Below are 26,064 nucleotides of genomic sequence, written 5' to 3'. Positions count from 1 at the left end.
TACTGAAAAGGAGGAAGCTACACAGGAAACAGTTCCAGAAATTTAAATAGAAGTCCCCTTGAGGGCCACAGAGAAAGGCCCTGGAAGATGAGACACCACGTGAGGAAGAAGCCAGGTGGAGATTAGAGGCACGCCAGCCAACAGGGAGCACTAAGACCCTGCACTTGTGAAAGAGCCATCCTGGACTTTCCTGCCCCACCCAGCCGCCATCTCAGAACAGCTACATGAGTGACAGCCAACACCATTTGTAGCACAAGGACCGCCCAGGCAACCCAGAGTCATGCAAAATAATAAATCATTGTTTCAAAACAAAATTTTAAAAGTACTTATAATACACATGGCAATATAATAAAGAATTATATTTTAATGGAGTATAACCAATATTCCAAAGATTAACTTTATTTAACAATGACGGTAGCTAAAATCCTAATTGTTAGAATAAGTAGTACGAGATATGTATCTGGGGAAAGTAAAGATACTTGTTTTCATTCTCCTCAAATACAAAGCCTAACACCTGTTACCTATTTATTCTTTGGTCTTTCTAGATTATTGGGGATGAATTTTCTCTTTATTAATTATGAAAAACCATGAAGTATACTTGTAATATCATACCAGTTTGAAGATGAAGAAATTCTCCTAAAGACATGAAAAACAAAATATTCCAGGAGTGATATTGCTAGAGCGATGGTTGCTAGTTTCCCTACTGATTGAGAAGTTACTTATTTAATTTAAATACCTGGCACAAAGTTTATGCTATAACAACATAATCTGTTCCATTTCCACTTCTCCTTAAAGGTCTGTTCGTCCACAATCATCTCCCACCACTCTCCGGTGTGAATGCTCTAATTCTTACTCCTTGTACATACATCATGCTCCTTTCTGCTATCATTACTAAGTTCTTATCCCCTTCCAGGCCATACTGCAAGCCTTATATCCCTGGTAAGAGAGACTATCTATACACCATTTTAGTTCAGAAGTCCCATCCTTCCTACCAAACTCTTCTGTATGTCATTCTCTAATAAGTAGCCCATCTCAGAATGTCTACAGCACTTACTCTACAATTCAAAGCCTTGTATTTAATCATTCGTTGCTTAGAATAGGTGCCCCAGAAATTAAGACATCTACACCTTATATCTAAGTATCCTTTCAGTTCCTTGTCAATAGATCACACTTCTTCTACTTGATTTGTATCTCCTATAGCACAGATCCAATTTAAAACAGCCCACAAATCCCCTGAAATTTAAGCAAAGTTTTATGCAAAATGTTTCTGAAGAAACAGTCGGTAGTTTTTATCATATTCTCGAGTGACCATATGATACAAATGGTCAGGAACCTCTGTCAAATGATGGGTGTCCATTATTTATACAAAAAATATTTGTTAACATATAAACTGTCCTTTGTCACACAGCAAAATACTCAAGTCTGCTAAAAGCTAACAAAAAGTTCTATTCATCTGAAAAAAGAAAAAAAAATCTTTCTGCTTACTGTATAAAGAAATTCAAGCCATGGAAACTATTCAGCTTTTCTTACCTACAGCAGATACATTTTATTATTTCAGTAACACAAGAATAATAATGGAGCATTTCTGGGTTTTCTGAACCATGAAACCATGAAGTCTTCTGTTCTTTAGTGTGCTAAAAAAATTAATTTCACTATGAAGCTTTAATTAAACATAAATATGAGTGCTCTCTTAAGAAACTGATAAGAAATAGGGATAGGAAGAACATTTAAAGGCAAAAACTAATCTGAGGTAGAAAGTATTGTTCTATCACCCAATTATATAGTGTATAAAAAAATACAATTAATATGTTCCAAATTTAATTCTTTCTGGCTCATGAAATTATATTCCTATTTGCCAGCACACATAAATCCTGCAGAAGTTCTCATATCAAGTATATCAAAATTAGTATCAAAAAATAAGTGAATTTTACAAATAATGTGCTGTCATTACCTGCTTATTCACAGCATAACTTCAGAGCTTTACATATTCTTTTCTATGTCTGCATGGTTAGTATTCTGGCCATCATAGGGAAGAATCTTCAGGTCTCTCAAAAACAAAGTTGCTTGTCTCATCTTTATGGTCACCTTTTGTTTCTTAGATAAATTTTTGCATGCTTACAGAATTTGTTAACTGACAGGGCATTTTAACTCCTCCATCAGAAAACATATTATTTATGCCAAACAAAAGAGATTAAATCATCTACTCCTTCTCCGATGCTTTACTGTACCTGTCCACTAAAGTTAGCATAAAATAATCTCTCTCGAAGCAATGTAGCTCAGTTTTCTTTTCCAATAGAAGAAAGGATAACTGAAATTTGCTTTTTATTTTACCCTGCTCTCTAAGGCTTTAATGAAATTCTTCACTACTAAGCTAGGCAGTCTCCTTAAGGCAAGCAATCCACTGCCAACAAAGCATAATGCTTTTTCAATTGACTAATGAAAAGCCATGTTACATTTTTTTTGATACCTAGTGGAGAAAAAAACTGCTAAGTAAAAATTCAGAAAGAACGAATGTCAGCTACAGAAATATGCCGTTATTTTTATTACGTAGAACACAGCCACTACTTTTGGACTCACAAACTTACAGGGTATCAGAGTTATAAATCAAAAAGTGTCAGGAGTCAGGTGGCTTTATCACTTTTCAAAAATACATTCTTGAGGCTTCCGGGAAGATGGCGGAAGAGTAAGACGCGGAAATCACCTTCCTCCCCACAGATACACCAGAAATACGTCTACACGTGGAACAACTCCTACAGAACACCTACTGAACGCTGACAGAAGACCTCAGAGCTCCCAAAAGGCAAGAAACCCCCCACGTACCTGGGTAGGGCAAAAGAAAAAAAAGTAAACAGAGACAAAAGGATAGGGACGGGACCTGCACCAGTGGGAAGAAGCTGTGAAGGAGGAAAGGTTTCCACACACTAGGAAGCCGCTTCGCGGGCGGAGACTGTGGGTGGCAGACGGGGAAAGCTTCGGAGCCGCGTAGGAGAGCACAGCAACAGGGGTGCGGGTATCAAAGAGGAGAGATTCCCGCACAGAGGATCACACTCACGAGCCCGAGAGGCTTGTCTGCTCACCCGCCGGGGCGGGCAGGGCTGGGAGCTGAGGCTCGGGCTTCGGTCGGAGCGCCGGGAAAGGACTGGGGTTGGCGGCGTGAACACAGCCTGCAGGGAGTTAGTGCGCCACGGCTGGCCAGGAGGGAGTCCGGGGAAAAGTCTGGACCTGCCGAAGAGGTGGGTTGTTTCCAGGTGCTCGTTTCCAGGTGCTCGAGGAGCGGGGATTAAGAGCACTGCTTAAAGGAGCTCCAGAGACGGGCGCGAGCCGCGGCTAAAAGCGCGGACCCCAGAGACAGGCATGAGACGCTAAGGCTGCTGCTGCCGCCACCAAGAAGCCTGTATGCGAGCACAGGTCACTATCCACACCCCCCTTCCGGGGAGCCTGTGCAGCCCGCCATTGCCAGGGTCCCGTGATCCAGGGACAACTTCCCCGGAGAACGCATGGCGCGCCTCAGGCTGGTGCAATGTCACGCCGGCCTCTGCCGCCGCAGGCTCTCCACGCACTCTGTGCCCCTCCCTCCCCCTGGCCTGAGTGAGCCAGAGCCCCCGAATCAGCGGCTCCTTTAACCCGGTCCTGTCTGAGCGAAGAACAGACGCCCTCCGGCGACCTACACGCAGAGGCGGGGCCCAATCCAAAGCTGAGCCCCTGGGAGCTGTGAGAACAAAGAAGAGAAAGGGAAATCTCTCCCAGCAGCCTCAGAAGCAGCGGATTAAAGCTCCACAATCAACTTGATGTACCCTGCATCTGTGGAATACACGAATAGACAACGAATCATCCCAAATTAAGGAGGTGGACTTTGAGAGCAAGATTTATGATTTTTTCCCCTTTTCCTCTTTTTGTGAGTGTGTATGTGTATGCTTCTGTGTGAGATTTTGTCTTTATAGCTTTGCTTCCACCATTTGTCCGAGGGTTCTATCCGTCCGTTTTTTGTTTTTTTCTTAATACTTTTTATTTTAATAACTTTCTTTTACTTTATCTTCGTTCTTTCTTTCCTTCCTTACCTCCTTTAGACAACGAATCATCCCAAATTGAGGAGGTAGACTTTGAGAGCAAGATTTATGATTTTCTTCACCTCTTCCTCTTCTTGTGAGTGTGTATGTGTATGCTTCTGTGTGAGATTTTGTCTGTATAGCTTTGCTTCCACCATTTGTCCTAGGGTTCTATCCGTCCATTATTTTTTGTTTTTTCTCTTAATAATTATTTTTTTATTTTAATAACTTTATTATATTTTATCTTACTTTATTTTATTTTACTTTATCTTCTTTTTTTCCTTCCTTCCCTCCTTCCTTCCTCCCTCCCTCCCTCCCTTCTTTCTTTCTTTCTTTTTCTTTCTTTCGTTCTTTCTTTCTTTCTTTCTTTCTACCTCTACTAATTCTTTCTTTCTACTTTTTCTCCCTTTTATTCTGAGCCGTGTGGATGAAAAGCTCTTGGTGCTGCAACCAGGAGTCAGTGCTGTGCCTCTGAGGTGGGAAAGCCAACTTCAGGACACTGGTCCACAAGAGACCTCCCAGCTCCACATGATATCAGACGGCGAAAATCTGCCAGAGATCTCCATCTCAACACCAGCACCCAGCTTCACTCAATGACCAGCAAGCTACAGTGCTGGGCATCCTATGCCAAACAACTAGCAAGACAGGAACACAACCCCACCCATTAGCAGAGAGGCTGCCTAAAATCATAAGTCCACAGACACCCCAAAACACACCACCAGACGTGGACCTGCCCACCAGAAAGACAAGATCCAGCCTCATCCACCAGAACACCAGGAAGCCTACACAACCCACTGAACCAATCTTAGCCACTAGGGACAGACACCAAAAACAACGGGAACTACGAACATGCAGCCTGCAAAAAGGAGACCCCAAACACAGTAAGATAAGCAAAATGAGAAGACAGAAAATCACACAGCAGATGAAGAAGCAAGATAAAAACCCACCAGACCTAACAAATGAAGAGGAAATAGGCAGTCTACCGGAAAAAGAATTCAGAATAATGATAGTAAACATGATCCAAAATCTTGGAAATAGAATAGACAAAATGCAAGAAACATTTAACGAGGACCTAGAAGAACTAAAGATGAAACAAACAACGATGAACAACACAATAAATGAAATGAAAAATACTCTAGAAGGGATCAATAGCAGAATAACTGAGGCAGAAGAACGGATAAGTGACCTGGAAGATAAAACAGTGGAAATAACTACTGCAGAACAGAATAAAGAAAAAAGAATGAAAAGAACTGAGGACAGTCTCAGAGACCTCTGGGACAACATTAAACGCACCAACATTCGAATTATAGGGGTTCCAGAAGAAGAAGAGAAAAAGAAAGGGACTGAGAAAATATTTGAAGAGATTATAGTTGAAAACGTCCCTAATATGGGAAAGGAAATAGTAAATCAAGTCTAGGAAGCACAGAGAGTCCCATACAGGATAAATCCAAGGAGAAATGCAAATCCAAAGAGAAATGCAAATTAAAACTACAATGAGATATCATCTCACACCAGTCAGAATGGCCATCATCAAAAAATCTAGAAACAATAAATGCTGGAGAGGGTGTGGAGAAAAGGGAACCCTCTTGCACTGTTGGTGGGAATGTAAATTGACACAACCACTGTGGAGAACAGTACTGAGGTTCCTTAAAAAACTACAAATAGAACTACCATATGACCCAGCAATCCCACTACTGGGCATATACCCTGAGAAAACCATAATTCAAAAAGAGTCACGTACCAAAATGTTCACTGCAGCTCTATTTACAATAGCCCGGAGATGGAAACAACCTAAGTGTCCATCATCGGATGAATGGATAAAGATGATGTCGCACATATATACAATGGAATATTACTCAGCCATAAAAAGAAACGAAATTGAGCTATTTGTAATGAGGTGGATAGACCTAGAGTCTGTCATATAGAGTGAAGTAAGTGAGAAAGAGAGAGACAAATACCGTATGCTAACACATACATATGGAATTTAAGAAAAAAAAATGTCATGAAGAACCTAGGGGTAAGACAGTAATAAAGACACAGACCTACTAGAGAATGGACTTGAGGATATGGGGAGGGGGAAGGGTAAGCTGTGACAAAGCGAGAGAGAGGCATGGACATATGTACACTACCAAACATAATGTAGACAGCTAGTGGGAAGCAGCCGCATACCACAGGGAGATCAGCTCGGTGCTTTGTGACCGCCTGGAGGGGTGGGATAGGGAGGGTGGGAGGGAGGGAGACGCAAGAGGGAAGAGATATGGGAACATATGTATATATATAACTGATTCATTTTGTTGTAAAGCAGAAACTAACACACCATTGTAAAGCAATTATACTCCAATAAAGATGTTAAAAAAAAAATGCTTACCTGATTAAGTGAGGTGGTATCTGTAAGTACAGCATCAGGAGGTCTATTAGGTATGGCTACAGCTACCTGAGATCAAAAAACATTACACATTAAATAATAACAAAATAATTGTTATTCTCTTTACCCAAACTGATATTTGATAAACAACCATGTTTCAATATACAGTCATCCCTCAGTTTCCAAGGGTGATTGGTTCCAGGACCCCTTCATGGATACCAAGATCTGCAGATGCTCAAATCCCTTATATAAAAGCGGTGTAGTATTTGCATATAATCTATGCACATCCTCCCATATACTTGGGAGGATGTCCATAGATTACTTATAATACCTAATACAATGTAAATGCTGTGTAAATAGTTTGGGAACTTTCTGGAATTTTTTTTCTGAATATTTTTGATCCACAGTTGATTCAATCTGCAGATGCCAAACCTGTGGATACAGAACCCACAGATATGGAGGGGCTGACTGTAACAAAATCTGCAAGCTGGAAAAAAAGTTTAATATTTTATTTTCAGCACATAATGATATTTAAAATTTCATAACTGCTAGCTTCATCTACATTAAGATTTCCCTGAAATGACCTTGTTTAATGAAAGGAATTATATAACCAGATCCATTCTCTAGGCCACAGAGGAGAAAAAGGTAAAGACTCTTTTCCCAATGCAAAAGATGACAGTAACTGTAAGAATTAGACAAACAATTCACATCTATATTGATTTAATCTTTAAATGCACTTTACCAAGGTTGTGGATCTCTTTGCATTTATTTTCTTTTTAATTTTTATTGCAGTATAGTTGACTTACAATGTTGTGTTAATTTCAGGTGTACAGCAAAGTGAATCAGTTTTATATATATATATATATATATATATACATATACACACATATATCTCCACTCTTTTTTAGATTCTTTTCCCACATAGGTCCTTACAGAGTATTGAGTAGAGTTCCCTGTGCTATATAGTTAAGTCCTTATTAGTTATCTGTTTTATATATAGTAGTATGTATATGTCAATCCCAATCTCCCAAATTATCACTCCCCCACCATTTCCCCCCTGGTAGCTATAAGTTTGTTTTCTACATCTGTGGCTCTATTTCTGTTTTATAAAGAAGTTCATTTGTATCATTTTTTTTTCAGATTCTGCATATAAGTGATATCATATGATATTTGTCTTTATCTGACTTACTTCACTCAGTATGGCAGTCTCTAGGTCCATCCATGTTCCTGCAAATGGCAGTATTTCATTCTTCTTTATGGCTTAGTAATATTCCATTGTATATATGTACCACATCTTCTTTATCCATTCCTCTTTTTTTTTAAGTGCATAAATCTTTTTTTTTAATAAATTTATTTATTTAATTTATTTTTTTTGGCTTTGTTGGATCTTTGTTGCTGTGTGCAGGCTTTCTCTAGTTGCAGTGAGCGGGGGCTACTCTTCCTTGCAGTGCACAGGCTTCTCATTGCAGTGTCTTTTCTTGTTGCGGAGCACAGGCTCTAGGCACGCAGGCTTCAGTAGTTGTGGCACACGGGCTCAGTAGTTGTGGCTCGCAGGTGCTAGAGCGCAGACTCAGTAGTTGTGCCGCATGGGCTTAGTTGCTTCACGGCATGTGGGATCTTCCCGGACCAAGACATGAACCTGCGTCCCCTGAATTGGCAGGTGGATTCTTAACCACTGCACCACCAAGGAATCCCCCTTTCCTCTGCTGATGGACATTTAGGTTGCCTCCATGTCCTGGCCAGTGCTGTTATGAACATTGGGGTGCATGGTTTTCTCCAGATGTATGCCCAGTAGTGGGATTGCTGGATCATATGCTAACTCTATTTTTAGTTTCTTAAGGAACCTCCATACTGTTCTTCATAGTGGCTGTATCAATTTACATTCCCACCAACAGTGCAAAAGGGTTCCCTTTTCTCCACACCCTCTCCAGCATTCATTGTTTGTAGATTTTTTGATGATGGCCATTCTAACCAGTGTGAGGTGATAACTCATAGTTTTGATTTGCATTTCTCTAATAATTAGTGATGTTGAGCATGTTTTCATGTGCATTTTGGCCATCTATATGTCTTCTTTGGAGAAATGTCTATTTAGATCTTCCTATTTGCATTTATATCCTAATTGGAGCAGTTGAGCTTCTTGGATGTGTAGATCAATGTTTTTCATCAATGCCATTGTTCCTTCAATTATTTTTTCTGCTTCTTTCTCTCTCCTCTCTTTCTGGTATGCCCATTACATAAAAGCTGGTGTACTTAATGGTATTTCACATTTCTCTGAGCCTCTTCATTCTTTTTCTTCACCTTTTTTCTTTCTGTTCTTCAGACAGAGATAGATTGATCGATCTTCAAGCTTTTTGATTTTAATTCTGCCACTTCAAATCTACTGTTGAGACCCTCTAGTAAATTCTTCATTTCAGTTATTGTACTTTCAGTTCCAGAACTACTTCTATTTGGTTCTTTTTTTATATAATTTCTATTTATTGATTTCTTTCTCTCTTTTTTTTTTTCTGAGCCACAACACGCAGCTTGCAGGATCTTAGTTCCCCGACCAGGGACTGAACCCATGCCCCCTGCAGTGGAAGTGCGGAGTGCTAACCACTGGACCACTGGGGAATTCCCCAATTTTTCTCTATTTGATGAGACATTGTCATCATACTTTACTTCTTTACACACTTTACTTCTTTAAGCATGGTTTCCTTTAGTTCTTTGACTATATTTACAATAAATGCTTTGAAGTCTTTTCCTATTAAGTCTTCTCAAAAGCAATCTCTGTTGCCTGTTTTGTTTTGTTTTTTTGTATATATGGGTCATACTCTTTTATTTCTTTCAGATCTTGTAATTTTTGTTGATAACTGGATACTTTAGATAACATATTGCAGCAACTCTGGATACTGAGACCCCTTTCCCCTTCCAGGGCTTGTTGTTATTGTTAACTTGTTTATTTGTTTAGTGACTTGGCTAGACTATTTAAGTACATTTCCCCCACAGTGTGCAGACTCTGATGTTGCTCCTCAGAGGGTACAGCCTTGGGCAAGCACAGTCAGCCTGGGATGACAGTGGTTTTAGCAGGGCTCTGTGTGACTGTCTCTCCCTGATCTCTCTGTTAAACTGTCCAGCTGTTCAGCTTCACAAACTGACAGATGACTGTTCTATTATTTTCAACAGTGCCCTGGGGCATAAATTGTTCCACAATCTGATCCAATTAAAGTCAGGCCTTTTTGGAGGTGTAGTCTTTGAGGCCAGTCTTTGAGGTTTGTTATGATCCCATGATGACTCTTCTTAGCTGTCTTTCCATGGTTCTCTCTGGAAAATTTCTAGTTGGACTAGTTTAGTTTACTGCTTTCATGGAGCTACCAGCCTCCTCTTGATTATCACTAAAGTAACACTGTTTTTGAAACCATCCTTACTTCTGAGCTTCCAAATACTTGGTACCAAAATGAGTCAGTTTCCATGGGAAGAGCTTCAGAGCTCTCTATATTATTATAGCCTGCCTTGCCCCCCAGGCCAAACCTCTGCACTACTGCAACGGACATGAGGGCAAGCATCGTGGCCCACTTCTCTCCAAGTGACATCCTCACTTTACAAGAAGAGTCCTAGGCAAGGGAGGAGCTTCTGGTCTTCTCAGCTTGCCTCTAGTAGCAGGGGACCACCACCCTATGAGCAGGCTGGGCAAGAGTTATCAGGGCCCTAGTGTTCTCAGCCTGCCACGGTGGAACACAGTCTCCACCCTACAAGTAGGGGCGGGGTGGAGGAAGACAGCCCCGTAACTCTCAGCCACTTTTACCTGGAACTGAGCTTCTGCAACACAAGCTGGGGCTGGGGAGCCCGTGTGGAGGTAATAGGAAAAATGAGTGGGCTGGTCCTCCTAGGAAGACAGTGCAGCCCTATTCTGGGAACTGAGGGCAGAGGTAAAAGCTAGGTTAAATTGATGTAAAATCCAATTTACAAAATATTTTTATTTTTAGGAAAAAAAACTATGTTTTTGGATAGAATTTGAGAACTAAAGAGTAACTAGAATTGTTTTATACAAGAGAAATGCTCAAGTCATTTAATGAATGATGATTTGCATTTATACAAGGATCACTTGTATGTGTTAGGTTTTTCTAAAGAGTTTTGGATGCAGGCAAAGTTTGCATAAGAAAGCAAAGATATTCCCATAGTTACCTCAGCTACATTACACTTACGTCAGCCAGACTTTTCTATATATAACACATGTTATATATTAAAATATACAAATATAAACAGCATTTCAAATCCAAGGAACACATTCTGATTCAAAGAAGTGTGGATTATCGAAGACCTACTCTATGAAATTACACATATCGTAAGTTCAAAATACAGATAAGGATCCTTAACGACACATGTATCTCGCTTATGAAGTCATAGCCTACCTTAGCTTTGTCTGACGTCCGTTTTCCACCAAAGCCTCCAGAGCCAACAACAAAGATGGAGAACTGATTATAACATATAAGTTCCTCCCCAGAATAAGAGTAGACTGAAAAGTAAATGAAAGAAAAAAAGAAAAGAGGTTTATTACCAAAAGACATAACTAGTTACCCAATATATGATCAACAATCCTTTGAAAAGTTTCAGAAACAAAATCGAATTACTAAAAGGCTTTGCAATTTAAAGACACCCAAGTTTGGGATACAGAGCACTCATTTTAATCACTCACTACCAGTCTCTGGAAGGCAGAGAGAAGAGGATCTTGACAAATCCTTTCTTGACTATGAAACAGCAGTTCATCTCACCTCTTCTTAAAGTTCCCCAACTGCCTTTCGTATTTCAATTCTCTCCTTCTCAAACCTTTCAAACAATTCCACTATAAAATGCAGACTAACGCACATGAAAAGATGCTCATCATCGCTAATTATTAGAGAAATGCAAATCAAAACTACAATGAGGTACCACCTCATACTGGTCAGAATGACCATCATTAAAAAGTCTACAAATAACAAATGCTGGAGAGGGTGTGGAGAAAAGGGAACTCTCCTACACTGTTGGTAGGAATGTAAATCGGTACAGCCACTATGGAGGTTCCTCAAAAAACTAAAAATGGAATTGCCATATGATCCAGCAATCCCACTCCTAGGCATATATCCAGACAAAACTATAATTCAAAAAGATGCATGCACCCCTATGTTCATAGCAACGCTATTTACAATAGCCAAGACATGGAAACAACCTAAAAGTCCATCAACAGATGAATGGATAAAGAAGATGTGATACACACACACACACGTGCACACACACACACACACACACACACACACACACACACAGGAATATTACTCAGCCATAAAAAAGACTGAAATAATGCCATTTGCAGCAACACGGATGCACCTAGAGATTATCATACCAAGAGAAGTCAGAAAGAGAAAAATACCATATATCACTTATATGTGGAATCTAAAACATGACACAAATGAACATATCTACAAAACAGGAATAGACTCAGAGATATAGAGAACAGACTTGTGGTTGCCTAGGGGAAAGGAAGGTGGTGGAGGGATGGATTGGGAGTTTGGGATTAGCAGATGGAAACTATTATATATAGGATGGATAAACAACAAGGTCCTACTGTATTGCACATGGAACTATATTCAATATCCTGTGATAAGCCATAATGGAAAAGAATATGAAAAAGAATGTATATATGTATAACTAAATCACTTTGCTGTACAGCAGAATTTAACACAACATTGTAAATCCACTAAAATTCAATAAAATTTAAAAATTAAAATAAAATACAGATAACCACACTCCCAAATTTTCAAACATTCTGCTGAAGTCCTCAATAGAGCCTGGAATGTAAAAGAAGAAATAAGTGAGAATGAAGGTATAAGCTTCAGGAGGGTAGGATCATGGCTTTTTTGCTCACCATCATATTCCCAGCAATTAGAACAGTAACTGGGACAGAAACGGCACCTAATAAATAGGTATTAAATTAATTAGTAAATCAATGAACAAACGATGTGATTGAGCAAGTTAGTGAACAAGTAAGCAAGTAATGAATGAAAGACAGCTGTCCCTCTTTCTACTGACTACTTTCCTGGTGACAGTTTGAGCATCACCTAAATCACCAGCACTATAAAACTAGGAATATGATTTTGAATTGTATAATAAGGAAAACTATAATTATAACAAAAAATAACGGAAGTCATGATTTGTATTTAAAATAAGACTTTTACCCTTATTACACAGAAAATTGGATATCTAATTCCATCTATATTTTATCTACAAATTCTAATAAATTATTATCCATTACCAAGCTATAGCTAAATAAATGGAGTAGATCAAGAAAGAAGAGTAAAAATTAAAGCTAAGGTTACTGCAGAACATTTTTGTGGTAGACATTTGGTAGAATGGTGAGAAGACTAAAAGAAAACTGGGTGAGTTGCAGCCAAATGTTAGCCAATATTTGAAATGGTTAGAAAATACAAAAATCTTAAAAAAGAAAGAAGAGGGATAAGGAGGAAGAGGGAAAGAGAGAGAACAGACACATGTTCTACGTGTCTATGATGAAATACATAGTTTACTTTGTAAACTATGAGTTAACAAAAACAATGTAGTAGAAAAATATTTAAGAGCATTAAAAATGTTCTCAATATATTATTAAGTAAAAACAAGGCAAGTTCCAAAACAACATATTCAGTATAACCTCCTGTATATTTAGAACAAAAATGATAAAGCCTACATTCCAAATACCAGACAATATTAAACTTTCCACTGCTATTTCCAAAATTTTTTATAATGCTTATCTATTTCTATTGTTCTTAAACTTTAAAACAAATAAATTCTAAGCAATGTATCTTTAGCTTATGTTTAAATACTAGTATTTCAACATTCATTAAACTACTATAATCTTTTTTTCCACTGCAAATAAAATGTGGCTATGGTGTTTAAACCACATTATAAGTTCAATAGGCTTGAATGTGCAAGGTTAAGAACCTAACTACAATTTATAAGAATGATTCAGGGGTCAAATATGTTCCAAGTTCCAAAGACCTAACATAGAAAAGAGTATCTACAACATAGCCTAATTATCAATTGAGGGCAGTCTATGTATTCATTCCTGCCACAAACATAATCTAGGAAGCATAATTCTCCTCTATGCTTGCTATACCAGCCATATTTCTCACCTCTGTGCTTTGGTTATGTTGTTACAAATCCCCTGAAATGTCCCACTCTCTGGACCACCCCCTCCTCCCTTATTTTCTAAAAAAGCTTGTGAATTTTTAGAACACTAATCTTGCTTTCTCACAATTGGAAGATAAATAGAAACTTATTCATCAACTTCTGTGATAAAGTATTGTATTACATACAAAGTCTATGAATCTAACAATATTATTATAAGAATTAGAAATGAGTTACCATCCATAAGAATTATTAAACCGGATCCTTTATCCAGGACATCAGCAACAACTGCTTCACATTTTAATTTTCCTAAAATGGAAAGTAAAATAATAAATAAATAAGTAAATAAGGAGACTGTTTTAAAGACCGTAAGTTATATGAAGACATGAGAGAAATTAACATAACTTCCACTGTAAGTTCAGCAAAACTAAAAAATCATGATTTAGAATAATTTTCAATATAATGTTGAATCATAAACATTAAAAGCAATCAGAATACCTGAATCACCAAATTTGAAACATCAATAATTCTGATAAATTAGGTTGTAAAAAGTAACAATTTTCAATCATTCAATGAACACTTGTTAAGCATACAGCCAACACCATCTACCCCATTCCTTCTCAAATCTCTACTCTACGGGCTTCAATTAGACAGTGTTTCTTTCTAACTACTCTGTTCTTTTAGGGACTGTTCCATTATTTAACTGGTAATGTTAAATGTTGATGGATTAACAATTGTTTGGGAGTGAACTCATAATCTTTTTCTCCAAGCTGTTTTTCTCTTTTGTTCCCTATACGAATGAATGGTACTATCCACCCAACTGCCAAGCCAGAAACTTCAGCATGACCCCTGCCTCATAAAATAGTGTCTAAGTATGTGGCAAGACTTGAGTATGCAGAGACTGGGAGAAGCTAGATTATATGAAAAGTTTCTGATTTCATCCTGAAGTCTATGAACAGCCATCTAGGGTTTTTAATAGAGAAGTGACAAATACACTTGCATTTTGGAAATAATATTCTGGCTACAGTGAGAAGAGCAGACCTGAAGGGAGCAAGAATGAAGGCAGAGAGAACACTTAGAAAGTGAGAGATGACGGTGGTCGAAGTGAGGTGGACAGAAATAGGATTCTAAATGTATTGAAGGGAGAGAAGCAAAGAACTTGGTACCTGCCTAGGTGTGAAAGATGGTAAAAGAAACGCTAAGGATAAATAGATTGCTGTCACTTTCACCTCCTAAATCTCTCTCTGCTTCTCCCACTTCTCTCCATCTCTCCACCACCACCTTAGCCTAAGCTACCATCATTTCATTTGAACTACCACAACAGACTTCTAACGAGGTACCTGCATGTCCACTCTGACCAACTTTAAAACCTGCTCTCCTATTATGTCTGAAGTTATTTTTTCCCAAAGTCAACCTGATTACCAACCTGATTATGCCAAATTCTTCTATTTTAAGTTCTAATGGTATCATGTATGTTTCATCTGTAATGTTTAGCACATATAGTTGTAAGTGTACATTTATTTGTGTGGCTTTTTGATTATTGGCTGCCCTCCCCACCAACTAGGTTATATGCTCCATGAGGGCAGAGTCCAGATTTGCTTCCATTCTCCATTTATTCACAACCCTAGCAGAAAGCCTAGAAGTTAGGAAGTAATCAATAAATAATTGTCAAATTGCTGATGATCTCTTCAGGTGATCAACTCCACATCCAATGAAACACCAAGCCCACTCCCTACATATCGCTATAATTTCTCCACTTATATCCATCCTCATGCCCACAATCCTATTCAATCAACCACGGTCTCTAACCTAGATTATTACAACAGTCTCTTACAAAATCTCCTTCTCTCTATCTCATTCCCTTAGAATCCAAGCATTACAAACATGAGCCAGAGTTGATGCTTTCTAAAATCCACGTTTGATCATATAATTCTCTCCTTTCAGTCCTTCAGTGGTTATCTATTGTCTTTAAAATAAAAGCCAGACTTCTTCACCTGACCACACACTGCACACTGCCTCAGATAAAAAAGGGCTGCGTGAAAACTTAGGCTGTAACACTAAACGGAAGACTCAAACTGAGATGGTGGAGCAGGAGAACACGGAACTCACCTCCCCCCCGACAAACACATCAAAAATACATCTACACGTGGAACAATTCTCCCTGAAAATTAAGTGGAGACTACCAGAAAGACCTGTACAACCAAGACTGTAAGAAAGACCCACAGGTAACTGGGTAGAAAAGGAAGAAAAGCGAGGTCAGTACCTGTGCCCCTGAGAGGGGACTCAGAGGAAAAAGGAGATTACACAGGAAGATACCTTCCCTGGGGAGTGAGCACTTCAAGCCACATATTGGGCACCCCAGCCCTGGTGTCCAACAGAGGGAACACGAGTCCCCTTGGCTGGCTGGAGGGCCAGTGAGATTAACAGGAGGGCTGTGGGAAGCCTGGACTCCGGGAGCATGTGAACACTTACGTGCTCCCGAGGCAGGGCAGAGAGGGCAGACTGAAACCACTTGGGTAGCTGACTGGTTGCCTACAACTGCCCTGGTCCCCAGCCTGAGCTGAGAGAACACACCAGCACCATTTGCCTCGTGTTGCAGCTTCACACTCTGGGCTGCCGTGATTGAGGAAAAGGCTCAGCCATGAGACACTGAGGAGGTTCAGACCCTAAGTGGCAACTGAGTGGTGAGGGGGCAGCCATTACTGGTGACTGCACAGGGGCTCCAGATCTCTGATGGTGGCCATGCCAAACAAAATCCATGCTCCGACCCTCACTGACTACCCACCCCAGCCCCTCTCGCTCCACCACTGCTCCCCTCTGGGGTAAGGGTGCCAGTGCTGGGAGGGGGGGAAAGCACACACTTAAAGGAAATTTAGCCAGCTCAGACCCGACCCTCAGGGCTTCTGCTCCAGCAACTTGGGACCTGCCCCCGCACCAAATAGTGGGGTAACAGCCACTAAGCAGAGGGGAAGCTCTACCTAACATCTAGCTTGGCCCTACTCCTCCATCTCCAGCCCCACCCCCTACCAAGATCACAGCTGCCAGCACACCTTGAGAAAAGACATAAATTGTGCTCACATCAAATCCAGCTCTCCCATCAATGCCACTGGGCACACACAGACTGTATAGGGACACGCCCACAAAAGAACACCCCTTCAAGACCACCATAGGTAACTATTTCACCAAATTTCAATAGATAAAGAAATAGATAAGCAAAATGAAAAGACAGAGGAATCTGTTTCCACTGAAAGAGCAAGAGAAAACTCCTGAAAAAAACAACTAATGAAATAGAAATAAACAATTAACCAGATAAAGAATTCAAAGCATTAGTAATAAGAATGCTAACTGAATTAGGGAAAAGAATAGCTGAATACAGTGAGAGTTTTAACAAGGAACTAGAAAATTCTAAAAAGAACCAATCAGAACTGAAGAATACAACAGCTGAAAAGAAAAACACACTAAAAGGAATTAACAGCACACTAGGTGATACAGAAGAACACATAAGTGATCTGGAATACAGAAAATGGAAATCACCCAATCAGAACAGCAAAAAGAAAAAAGATGAGAACATTTTAAGGGATCTTTGGGGTAACATCATGCATACCAACATTCCATTATAGGGGTCCCAGAAGGAGAAGAAAGGGAGAAGGGGGTAAAAATATATTTAATGAAATTATGGCTGAAAATTTCCCAAGTCTGAAGAAGGAAACAGATATCCAGGTACAGGAAACACAGAGGGTCCCAAACAAGATGAATCCAAACAGACCCGCACCAAGACATAGCATAATAAAAATGGCAAAACTTAAAGAGAGAATTCTAGAGGCAGCAAAAGAAAAGCAAAGAGCATATACAAGGGAATGCCCATAAGGCTATCAGCTGATTGTTCTGTAGAAACTTTGCAGGCCAGAAGGGAGTGGCATGGTATATTTAAAGTGCTGAAAGGGAAAACCCTACAACTTAGGATACTCTACCCAGCAAGATTATCCTTCAGAATTGAAGGGGAGATAAAGAACTTCTTGGAAAAGCATCAATACTAAACCAACCCTAAAAGAAATGTTAAAGGGTCCTCTCTAACTGGAAAAGAAAAAGCTATAACAAGAAGTAAGTATCTATAGAAAAGGAAAAATCCCATTAGTAAAGGCAAATATATAGGGAAGGTTGAGGCTCAACCACTTAAATAAGCTAGTACAAAGATTAAAAAACAAAAAATTGTAAAATCAAGTATAACTACAATAATCAGTAAAGGGGTAAACATGAAGATGTAAATATGACATCAAAAACACAGATGGGGGAAGTGAGTAAAAAAATATAGAGCTTTTAAAATGTGTTTGAACTTAAGGGACTACCTGGTTTAAAACAAATAAATAGAGTCATAGATCAACATCTATGAGCCCCATGGTAACCACAAATCAAAAATCTACAACAGATACCCAAAAACAAAAGAGAAAGGAACACAAGCAAAAGAAAAGCATGAAACCACAAAGGAAAAAACTAAAAGAAGAAAAAAACAGGGAAGAACTACAAAAACAACCAGAAACAAGTAACACTAACACTGAAACAGAACTATTCAGCATTAAGCAATACGAATTTTTTTAATTAAAATCTCAAAAAAAATTAAAGTACAATTCTAGCTATTTGCTGACCTCTACCATTATATAATGTGAAATGAAAAAGACTTTTTTTTTATTTTACCACCTTACATGGTCAGTATATAATTAATATTCTGACATCAGAGTAGCAACATAAATATATCGAAGTAACGTGAAAAAATAATGAGAAGATTTACTGAACAAGTAAGATATTATTGAGAGAAATAAATTGGTTATTAAGACAGCCTTGGTTTTACTTACTCTAAAAGAAGATAGAAAAAAGTTAATGCAAGACATTGTATCTTTTAACATTGTTTGCTTTATAAAAATCAGTACCAACACAAATACCTGAGAAAAGAATGAAGAATCATATTCATGGGAATCATAACTGATTATACACAATCACTAAGTTTAGGACACACACAGAAAATGCTCCTTTCAATTGCTGACCAGGTGTTTAGTATTTTGAAGTAATTTCTTAAATAAGACTATTCAAACAGGACAAAGTTTAAGGGAACCAAAATAGGTACTAGTTAACATCAATCTACTCTAATGCCTGACACGCACATAAATAACTTATAGTTTATTTAGGTTGCTCTATGCCAGTTTAACACATTGACAGAGTTTGGAAGGTTAGTCAGAAAATAAAACGATCAAGAACTCACCTGCTCTGGGAAGTGGTTTATATAACTCCAGGTACTGCTCCCCATGAAGAACCTGCGTTAGGGTAAGCAAAATTTTATTAGTAGACTTTCTTCTTCCACAGCTTCTTCTGTGGATACCGCTAATCACAAGTGGCATTTCACTGTCCACACGTTCACGTGACTACTTCCCCCAAATTATCTGTCTCAATTTGGCTCCCACTTCTTAATTATATGATTCAGAAATAATCAGTCCCCCAATCTAAAGACTGTCAGCTCTCTAGAATAGAAGATATATATTTGTGTTCTTTCTTGACATTCATAAATTTTTGTTGACTGATAACTGTGGATTATTTGCCAATGGAGACACTAAACTAGGCGTATTTCCAGTGTTCATCACTGTGCCTGGAACATAGCAGGTATCCAGTAAATATCTATTGAATAAAAATGAACAAATAGGTCAGTACTAGAAAAGTAATTTCAGGTCACACCTGCCAAATACAAATGACACAACCAAAACATTAATATAAATCTTACAACCACATTCAAGTAAAAGCAATGTCAACATTTCCTTAGTGTAAGAGTAAATACTAAAGACCCTGTGCAACTTCATAGCCACTTAACCTCAATGTATCAAAGCAAGAATATAAAAATATATGTAGGAATACTATAGGACAGTAAAAACAAAACCTGACCACACTCAACTGCTATGGGACAGTTTAATTCCCAGTCTTCCTCAGAACCCAGAAGGGAAAAAGAAAAGGGGTGAGGGCAGTGATGGGAGGACAAATGAAGGACTGCCTCACTATCATACGACCTGGAAGCTCAAGGTTAGGAAGACTGGGATTCAAATCCCAAGACGGCTATCATTCCCAGGGACAGATTTTGAACACTATTCATGATTTCCAACTCCTTCCAACTCTGAGGAAGAATTCTGAAACATTTACTTTAACTGTTTGTACTGACATTACCCAAACAGAAGAACTGTATGCAACAAATACCACGGGAGAGTGACTAAAACAACAAACTGCCTGGCATCTATTTCTTGCCTCCCTCCCTACTTCATCGAATACTTTAATAAAATAACTGGAGATTCTCATAGATTCAGAGCAGCAATGAGCTAATCGATCCTCCAGTAAATGGGTTCTCCAATCAGTCAAAATCACAGAAACCAGTTCAAAAGTCTACGATTCAACAGTTATCAACTGGACTCATGGCCTGACCCTTACTTCAAGAAATAAAATAACCCCAAAGCCTTCTCACAATTGTTTGCTCCTTCCTTCTTGGAACAATTTATTCACTTTGCTTCTCAAATACCACATTCTCCTGATACTCCTCATACCTCACCAGCCACTCCTTCCCGGTCTCTCTTGCTAACTCCTTCTCATCTCTTCAACCTCTCACCAAACTCAGGCTTTTTTTCTCTACTTACATTCACACATTGGTGATTTCACCCAGTCTCATGTCTTTAAATCTCACTTAAATGCTACAAATCCCAGTAGGGCCTCCCCCGCAAACTCTAAACTCACACATTTAACTGCCCACTTTATATCTCCACTTGAATGTACAATAGGCATCTCAGATCTGTCCAAAACCAACTCCTGATCATCCCCACCTTAAAGTGATTGTATATATCTATTTTATTATACATAGTAATATGTCATATGTAACTACTATACATATTAAATACATTGTACATAATTAATTATGAATATACGGGTATATATGCATATATATCATCCCAGTTAACCTGACCAAAAACCTTCAGCCTTGACTCCTCTTTCTTTCCACGCATATCCAGACTAGTGCTGGAATTACCATAATAAACTCCAAACTGGTTTCCCTGCTTCCATGCTTGGCTCCCATAAACCTATTCCCCACAGAGGAGCAAAAATGAGCCTGTGAGTGAACACAGCCAGATCATACCACTCCTCAGTCCAAAGCACTATAAATGGCCTCCCATGTTAATCAGAGTATGAGTTGAAATTCTTATGATGACTACAAGGCCCTCTTCTCCTACCGCTGCCCCCTTGCTCATTCTATAGCTGTATCAACCAAAAGCAAGGTAAGTATGCACCTGCCTCGGGGCCCTTTACACCTGTTCTCTCTGCTTCAAATATTCTTCGCTCTTGCTCCTTCATCACTATTATCAGGTAAGGATTATCATACCCATTTTATAGATAAGGAAACTGAAGCTTAGAGAAGTTATTAACTCTTGGTCAAATTGCATGTAATGGCAGAGAGAGAATTAATAACATGCCAGGGTTACGGACTGTACATAATTACTGTTGCCTTCTTTTTATTTGCCTTTTCAATGAACTCTCTACCCTTTTTTTCTTTTTAAGAAAAATTAAAAGACATGCTAAATCTTTATTCTTGAATCAACCACTATAAACTATTGTATTAAGACACCACACACACACACACACACACACACACACACACACACACACAGAGTATGTGACATTTACCAATCATATTTAAAGGAAGAGAAGAAGAGCAAAATAAAGGTTTCTTATTATGCATACCTTTGCCAAGTTGACTGAAAGCCCAGGAATCTCTGCTAATCCTCCACCCATTATAGATTTCTGAGCTAGAATAACTCCAAAGGTCGGCAAACAGGAGAAATCAGAACTCCCTTCATAAATAAACTTCAAATCTTTCGGCTCCTTGATTGATGCTCCCACTCCAAGGGCATACATAATAGTGTCCAGTTCCGTATAAGAAGAAGAAAATGGAGGAAGTTTATGGCCAATAGCTCCAGCCTATGGAACAATTGTAGAAAATTATTTTTTCACTGATATTCTTGTCAAATCTTTAAATTTCTGACTTTTCAAAACTATTAACTGCTACATACTTAGCTTTGTGAATAGAATGTCATTTTAGTGAATCTGATAGGGTATCATAATTGTTTCACTATATTTTCTTAATAAAATCAATTGTATGGAAAAAGACTTCATTGACAAATAAGTACTTTTTTCTTGCCCACTTCTTGTTAACAGATAGTGTATCTCATTTTCAACTTTCCTGTCTCTGATGATGGAAAAGCCTATTAATACAGTGACTGTTAGCTACTCAAAATTACAAAAAAAAAAAAAATTATTATAAACAGGGATAATGAATGGCTCTATAAGATCTATTTTATAAAAGTCAGTATAAACAGATGAGCAAAACACTGCTTAATGCTTGTAAATCAGACTCCCTCATAATGGTTTTGGTTATAATTAGATTTTACTGTAAGCTCCTACCTAGGACTGTCCTTTATCTAACTGGATATTGTATTTTTCTATTTAGTGATGACATGCCTAGCCAATTTGTGAAGCATATGTTAGGTTATAAACGAATCATGCCCAATTTTTGATCACTTTCATTCTAAAGCAAGAGTCAGCAAACAACAGCTGAGAATTAAAAATGGTTTTTACATTTTTTTAAGAGTGGTCTAAAAAAAGAAAAAGCAGATTATGTGTCAGAAACAGTACATGGTCCATAAAGCCTAAAATATTTACCATCTGGCCCTTTACCAAAAAAGTTTGCCAACCCCTACTCTAAAGTAAAATCACATTTATAAACTGATCATATTCTCAGGGTTACAATTAGATTGTTTATTTCATCACTATGTCTCCCCTGAGTCACAAAACACCATAACTGAATGTGTCAAATGACTTATTTCTTATTATTTATGCACTATAATTTTTTTTTAAAAAAGCAGTACTGGAGATAGGTAATCAGCAAACTTCACAAGAGCTATAACCACAGCTCTACTAGAATTTCTGACACAATGGGAGACTTTTTACTTTGCAGCCATGTTGAAATATTTCCAAAATACAATCTATCAATGCTTTTCCTTAAAAGAAATGACTCAAAAGAGGCACTAAGTTAAATATCCTTTTCTAAAGAGTTAGAAAGTGACTGAAGGACGATTTTCAAAAATGCTCCAAAAAACAAAAAAGACACTTGTTTATTACACTGAAGAAGAGAAAGTAAAAGTTACATTTAATATTTTAGCCTTATGTTCATTCAAATTTTATAAACATTCAGTACATGTTCTATAAAGTTTTATGGTCACTCACCTTTCCTATTTAACAATAAATTAATAGCTTGGAAAAGTATTTTTTGCATAAAAGAAAAGGAAAGAAAAGAAAAAAGTCTCCAGAGAAGGCAAAGCGCTAGGCTTTCTCTTCCACTTACAAATCCTGATGTAGCTGTTGATGTCGCACTACTGGTATGATTTGCCGAAATTCCTCCATCTGAATCTATTTTATTTAGAGCTTCAATTATACCGCCAATTGATTCTAAAAAAAGGAATAAATAACAATAATAATGCTTTTTTCCATCAACAGATGAATGGATAAAGATGTGGTACATATATACAATAGAATATTACTCAGCCATAAAAAAAGAATGAAATAATGCCATTTGCAGTGACATGGATGGACCTAAAGATTGCTATACTGAGTGAAGTTAAGTCAGAAGGAGAAAGACAAATATCTATGATATCACTTATATGTGGAATCTAAAAAAATGGTACAAATGAACTTATTTACATAACAGAAAGAGAGTTATAGATGTAGAAAACAAACTTATGGTTACCAAGTGGGGAGGGAGACAGGGAGGGATAAATTGGGAGACTGGGATTGACATATACATACTACTATATATAAAATAGATAACTAATAAGAACCTACTGTATAGCACAGGGAACTCTACTCAATACTCTATAATGACCTATATGGGAAAAGAATCTAAAAATCAGTGGATATATGTATACGTATAACTGATTCACTTTGCTATACAGCAGGAACTAACACAACATTGTAAATCAACTATACTCCAATAAAAATTAATTTAAAAAAAAAATCAGTCCCACTATGGAGTGGGAAGAGCAATTTGCATATGTGAAATATCTAGCCAGTTATTTTACAGTGCTATTTAAAGTGACCTACAGGACAAACTTCCAGATTTTTCCTATATAGTTGAACTATATTTCATTTGTACTGAAAAAAATTTTAAATCATGAATGATTCAAGTCAATCAACTTCAGGATAAATAAGGATGAACGAATTGAATTTTCTCTTTAGGATCACTGGAATTTAAATAAGACAGAGTGCTTTGGTAAACCTATTACATAAAGATCATAAAAGCATCATCTTTCAAATATCCTAAAGAGCTAATATTCCCCTGGTGAAATCCAAATAAATGTAAGCTATTTCCAAAAAAAAAAAGCTTTTGTTACAGACGTGACTAAGAAAAGCTACAATGCTTTAGACAATCATTCCTATCTCATCCAGCAAGCCTGCTGCAGAACCTTCACTGGCATTCATGAACTGACTGCATGATGTCAGGCTATTGCAGGAAAAAATCGTGAAAGACTCTGAATAGACCAAAGACAACTGGGTGTTTCCAACATGCTCTCCCCACGTTATGATTCCAAAGAGGCTCTGAGCTTTGCAAAGTCTTTGAGTGATTTTACAACTCTGTAAAGTCAGATCCTTGTCCACAGATGTTCAATTTCCATCTGGTGTAGGGACAACTAATTTTCCTTCTCTCCCCACCATCACCCCTCCTCCAGGATGCAACAATGTCGAGATTACCCCCCAGGTCTCTGTACAGGTAACTGCTCAGAAAACATTACTAAAAATTCTTCCAGAGAAAACCACCGTCATGACCAGTGACTACAGACAGAATTCAGAAGCTGCTATTCTGAGGCCTAAAATGTTAATAAAGGAGATTCACAGAGTATCCACATATGCCATAAGGTTCCAAAAGCTCTGAGACCTTTCTAACAAACCTTAGATATATGGGCCTCCTTCTAAACTCAGACAAAAACTATAACTAAACTACAGAATGTGAGATGACCAGGGCTCTCTGCCATTCCTGGTGACACTAGGTGGGTTTCTTGCCTACCAATCCTCCTCTTACCACCCCATTTAGGCTGCTGCCTAGATGGGAGGCTATTTAACTGAAAGTAACCTCGGTACAGGCTGGCGGTACTGCACTCAAAGACAGACCACCTGAGTTAACTCTTGGCTCAAACACTGAGAAAGCTTGGGCCACTTACTCAGCTTTTCTGGGATTTAGTTCCATCATCTGTAAAATGAGAATGATGAAATGAGTGCTTGGAAAGTCGTGATTCTACAGAAAGTGTAGGCTTTTTTTTCTAACTGTACTTCAAATACTAGGGGTATCTTTTCATTTATAACTATATAATTCATCATTAGCTTTTTCTTTATATTAGTCTAATACTTTTAAGGCAATAAAATGGAATTCTGACCTCAGAGAAGAATTTTTAAGATACTTCTTCCTTTTTCCTTTTCCTAATTTTCATTGATAGGTGACTGCTATTCGTAGACTAAATTTACCTCAAATAACAAAAAAAAGAATACAGAAAATGCTACCGCTAATGACATAACAATCATGTTATCCTCTGATTGAGAAAAGTATAATGAAAATTTCAGTGAGCGTACCAGCAGACAGGAAAGTAACACTGGGATTAAAAAAAAAAAAAGAACAGTCATTTTTCAGATATATTCTTCTATCAAACATTAAATATAATACTAGGAAGGGAAAAAAAAAGATTTTTCTGTAAAATAATCCTGATTCATGATCCTTCCCAGAAAGGTCCTTTAAATTTCATATACTATATACATATGTGAGTTATACTAGAAAAAATAATGTGACTTTTATTGGCCATCTCTTCCTGTGGCATATCATAGATGATTCAATAATTCAAGGTAACAAGCATTTACTAAATCCTTTCTATGAGTTCAGCACTATGCTAGCACCAAATACAAAAGGACATACAAGATACATTCTCTGCCTCCAAAGGAACTTATTATGCAGTTAAGAAACCACACACTTATGAAACAAAAGCAGTGGAAAGCAGTCATGATTAGACGCTCAAGTGGTAAGAGTTCAGCTAAGAAAGAGCTGAAGCCCAGAATATGAAGCCCAGAATATATGGGGAGGTTTTGTTGAACATCTGGGGCTTGAGTTTTTCTAAAGAAGCACCGAGATTAGCAGAGGTGATAAAAGGAATAAGAGACATCTTAGAAAGGCAGAGAAACGGTAGCAAAGACAAAGTGCTAAAACAAAGCAAAATCTATTCACTAGAGAGAAAAGACCTAAGCCTAAATAATATAAGACTTAAATAAACTTTTGGGGAAATAAAGAAAAATCAGGTCAGATAAGGAGTATGTGATTAGATAAGGCAAGTCTTTGAAACCAACCATCAGATGGGGAATAGATGCATTGAGCACAAATGGGTAAATACCTCCTACCGTCCCCTCAAT

General features: G+C 38.0%; 1 protein-coding gene across 6 annotated transcripts in view; it reads right to left on the bottom strand.

Moving 5' to 3' along the window:
- Positions 1-26,064, bottom strand: part of HSD17B4 (hydroxysteroid 17-beta dehydrogenase 4) — a 144,687-nt gene that overhangs the window by 85,583 nt on the left and 33,040 nt on the right. For all 6 annotated transcript variants that reach the window (XR_016392751.1, XR_016392752.1, XR_016392750.1 and 3 more), the window contains exons 12-17: positions 22,964-23,067; positions 21,304-21,540; positions 18,800-18,851; positions 13,783-13,854; positions 10,800-10,903; positions 6,415-6,480 (exon numbers count right to left, since the gene is read on the bottom strand). Coding sequence is in view for 3 of the 6 variants with exons in the window: in XM_089909218.1 (XP_089765344.1) it covers positions 6,415-6,480; positions 10,800-10,903; positions 13,783-13,854; positions 18,800-18,851; positions 21,304-21,540; positions 22,964-23,067 (635 nt within the window). In the remaining 3 variants the exon portion in view is untranslated. The remainder of the gene's footprint in view (positions 1-6,414; positions 6,481-10,799; positions 10,904-13,782; positions 13,855-18,799; positions 18,852-21,303; positions 21,541-22,963; positions 23,068-26,064) is intronic.

The sequence above is a fragment of the Delphinapterus leucas genome, chromosome 3, assembly GCF_059928025.1.
Source record: "Delphinapterus leucas isolate spDelLeu-1000000601 "Yukka" chromosome 3, BTC_Dleu_Yukka2, whole genome shotgun sequence".
Classification (NCBI taxonomy): Eukaryota; Metazoa; Chordata; class Mammalia; order Artiodactyla; family Monodontidae; genus Delphinapterus; species Delphinapterus leucas.
Note: the sequence above shows the minus strand (reverse complement) of the source record. Positions and strands in the feature narration are given on the sequence as shown.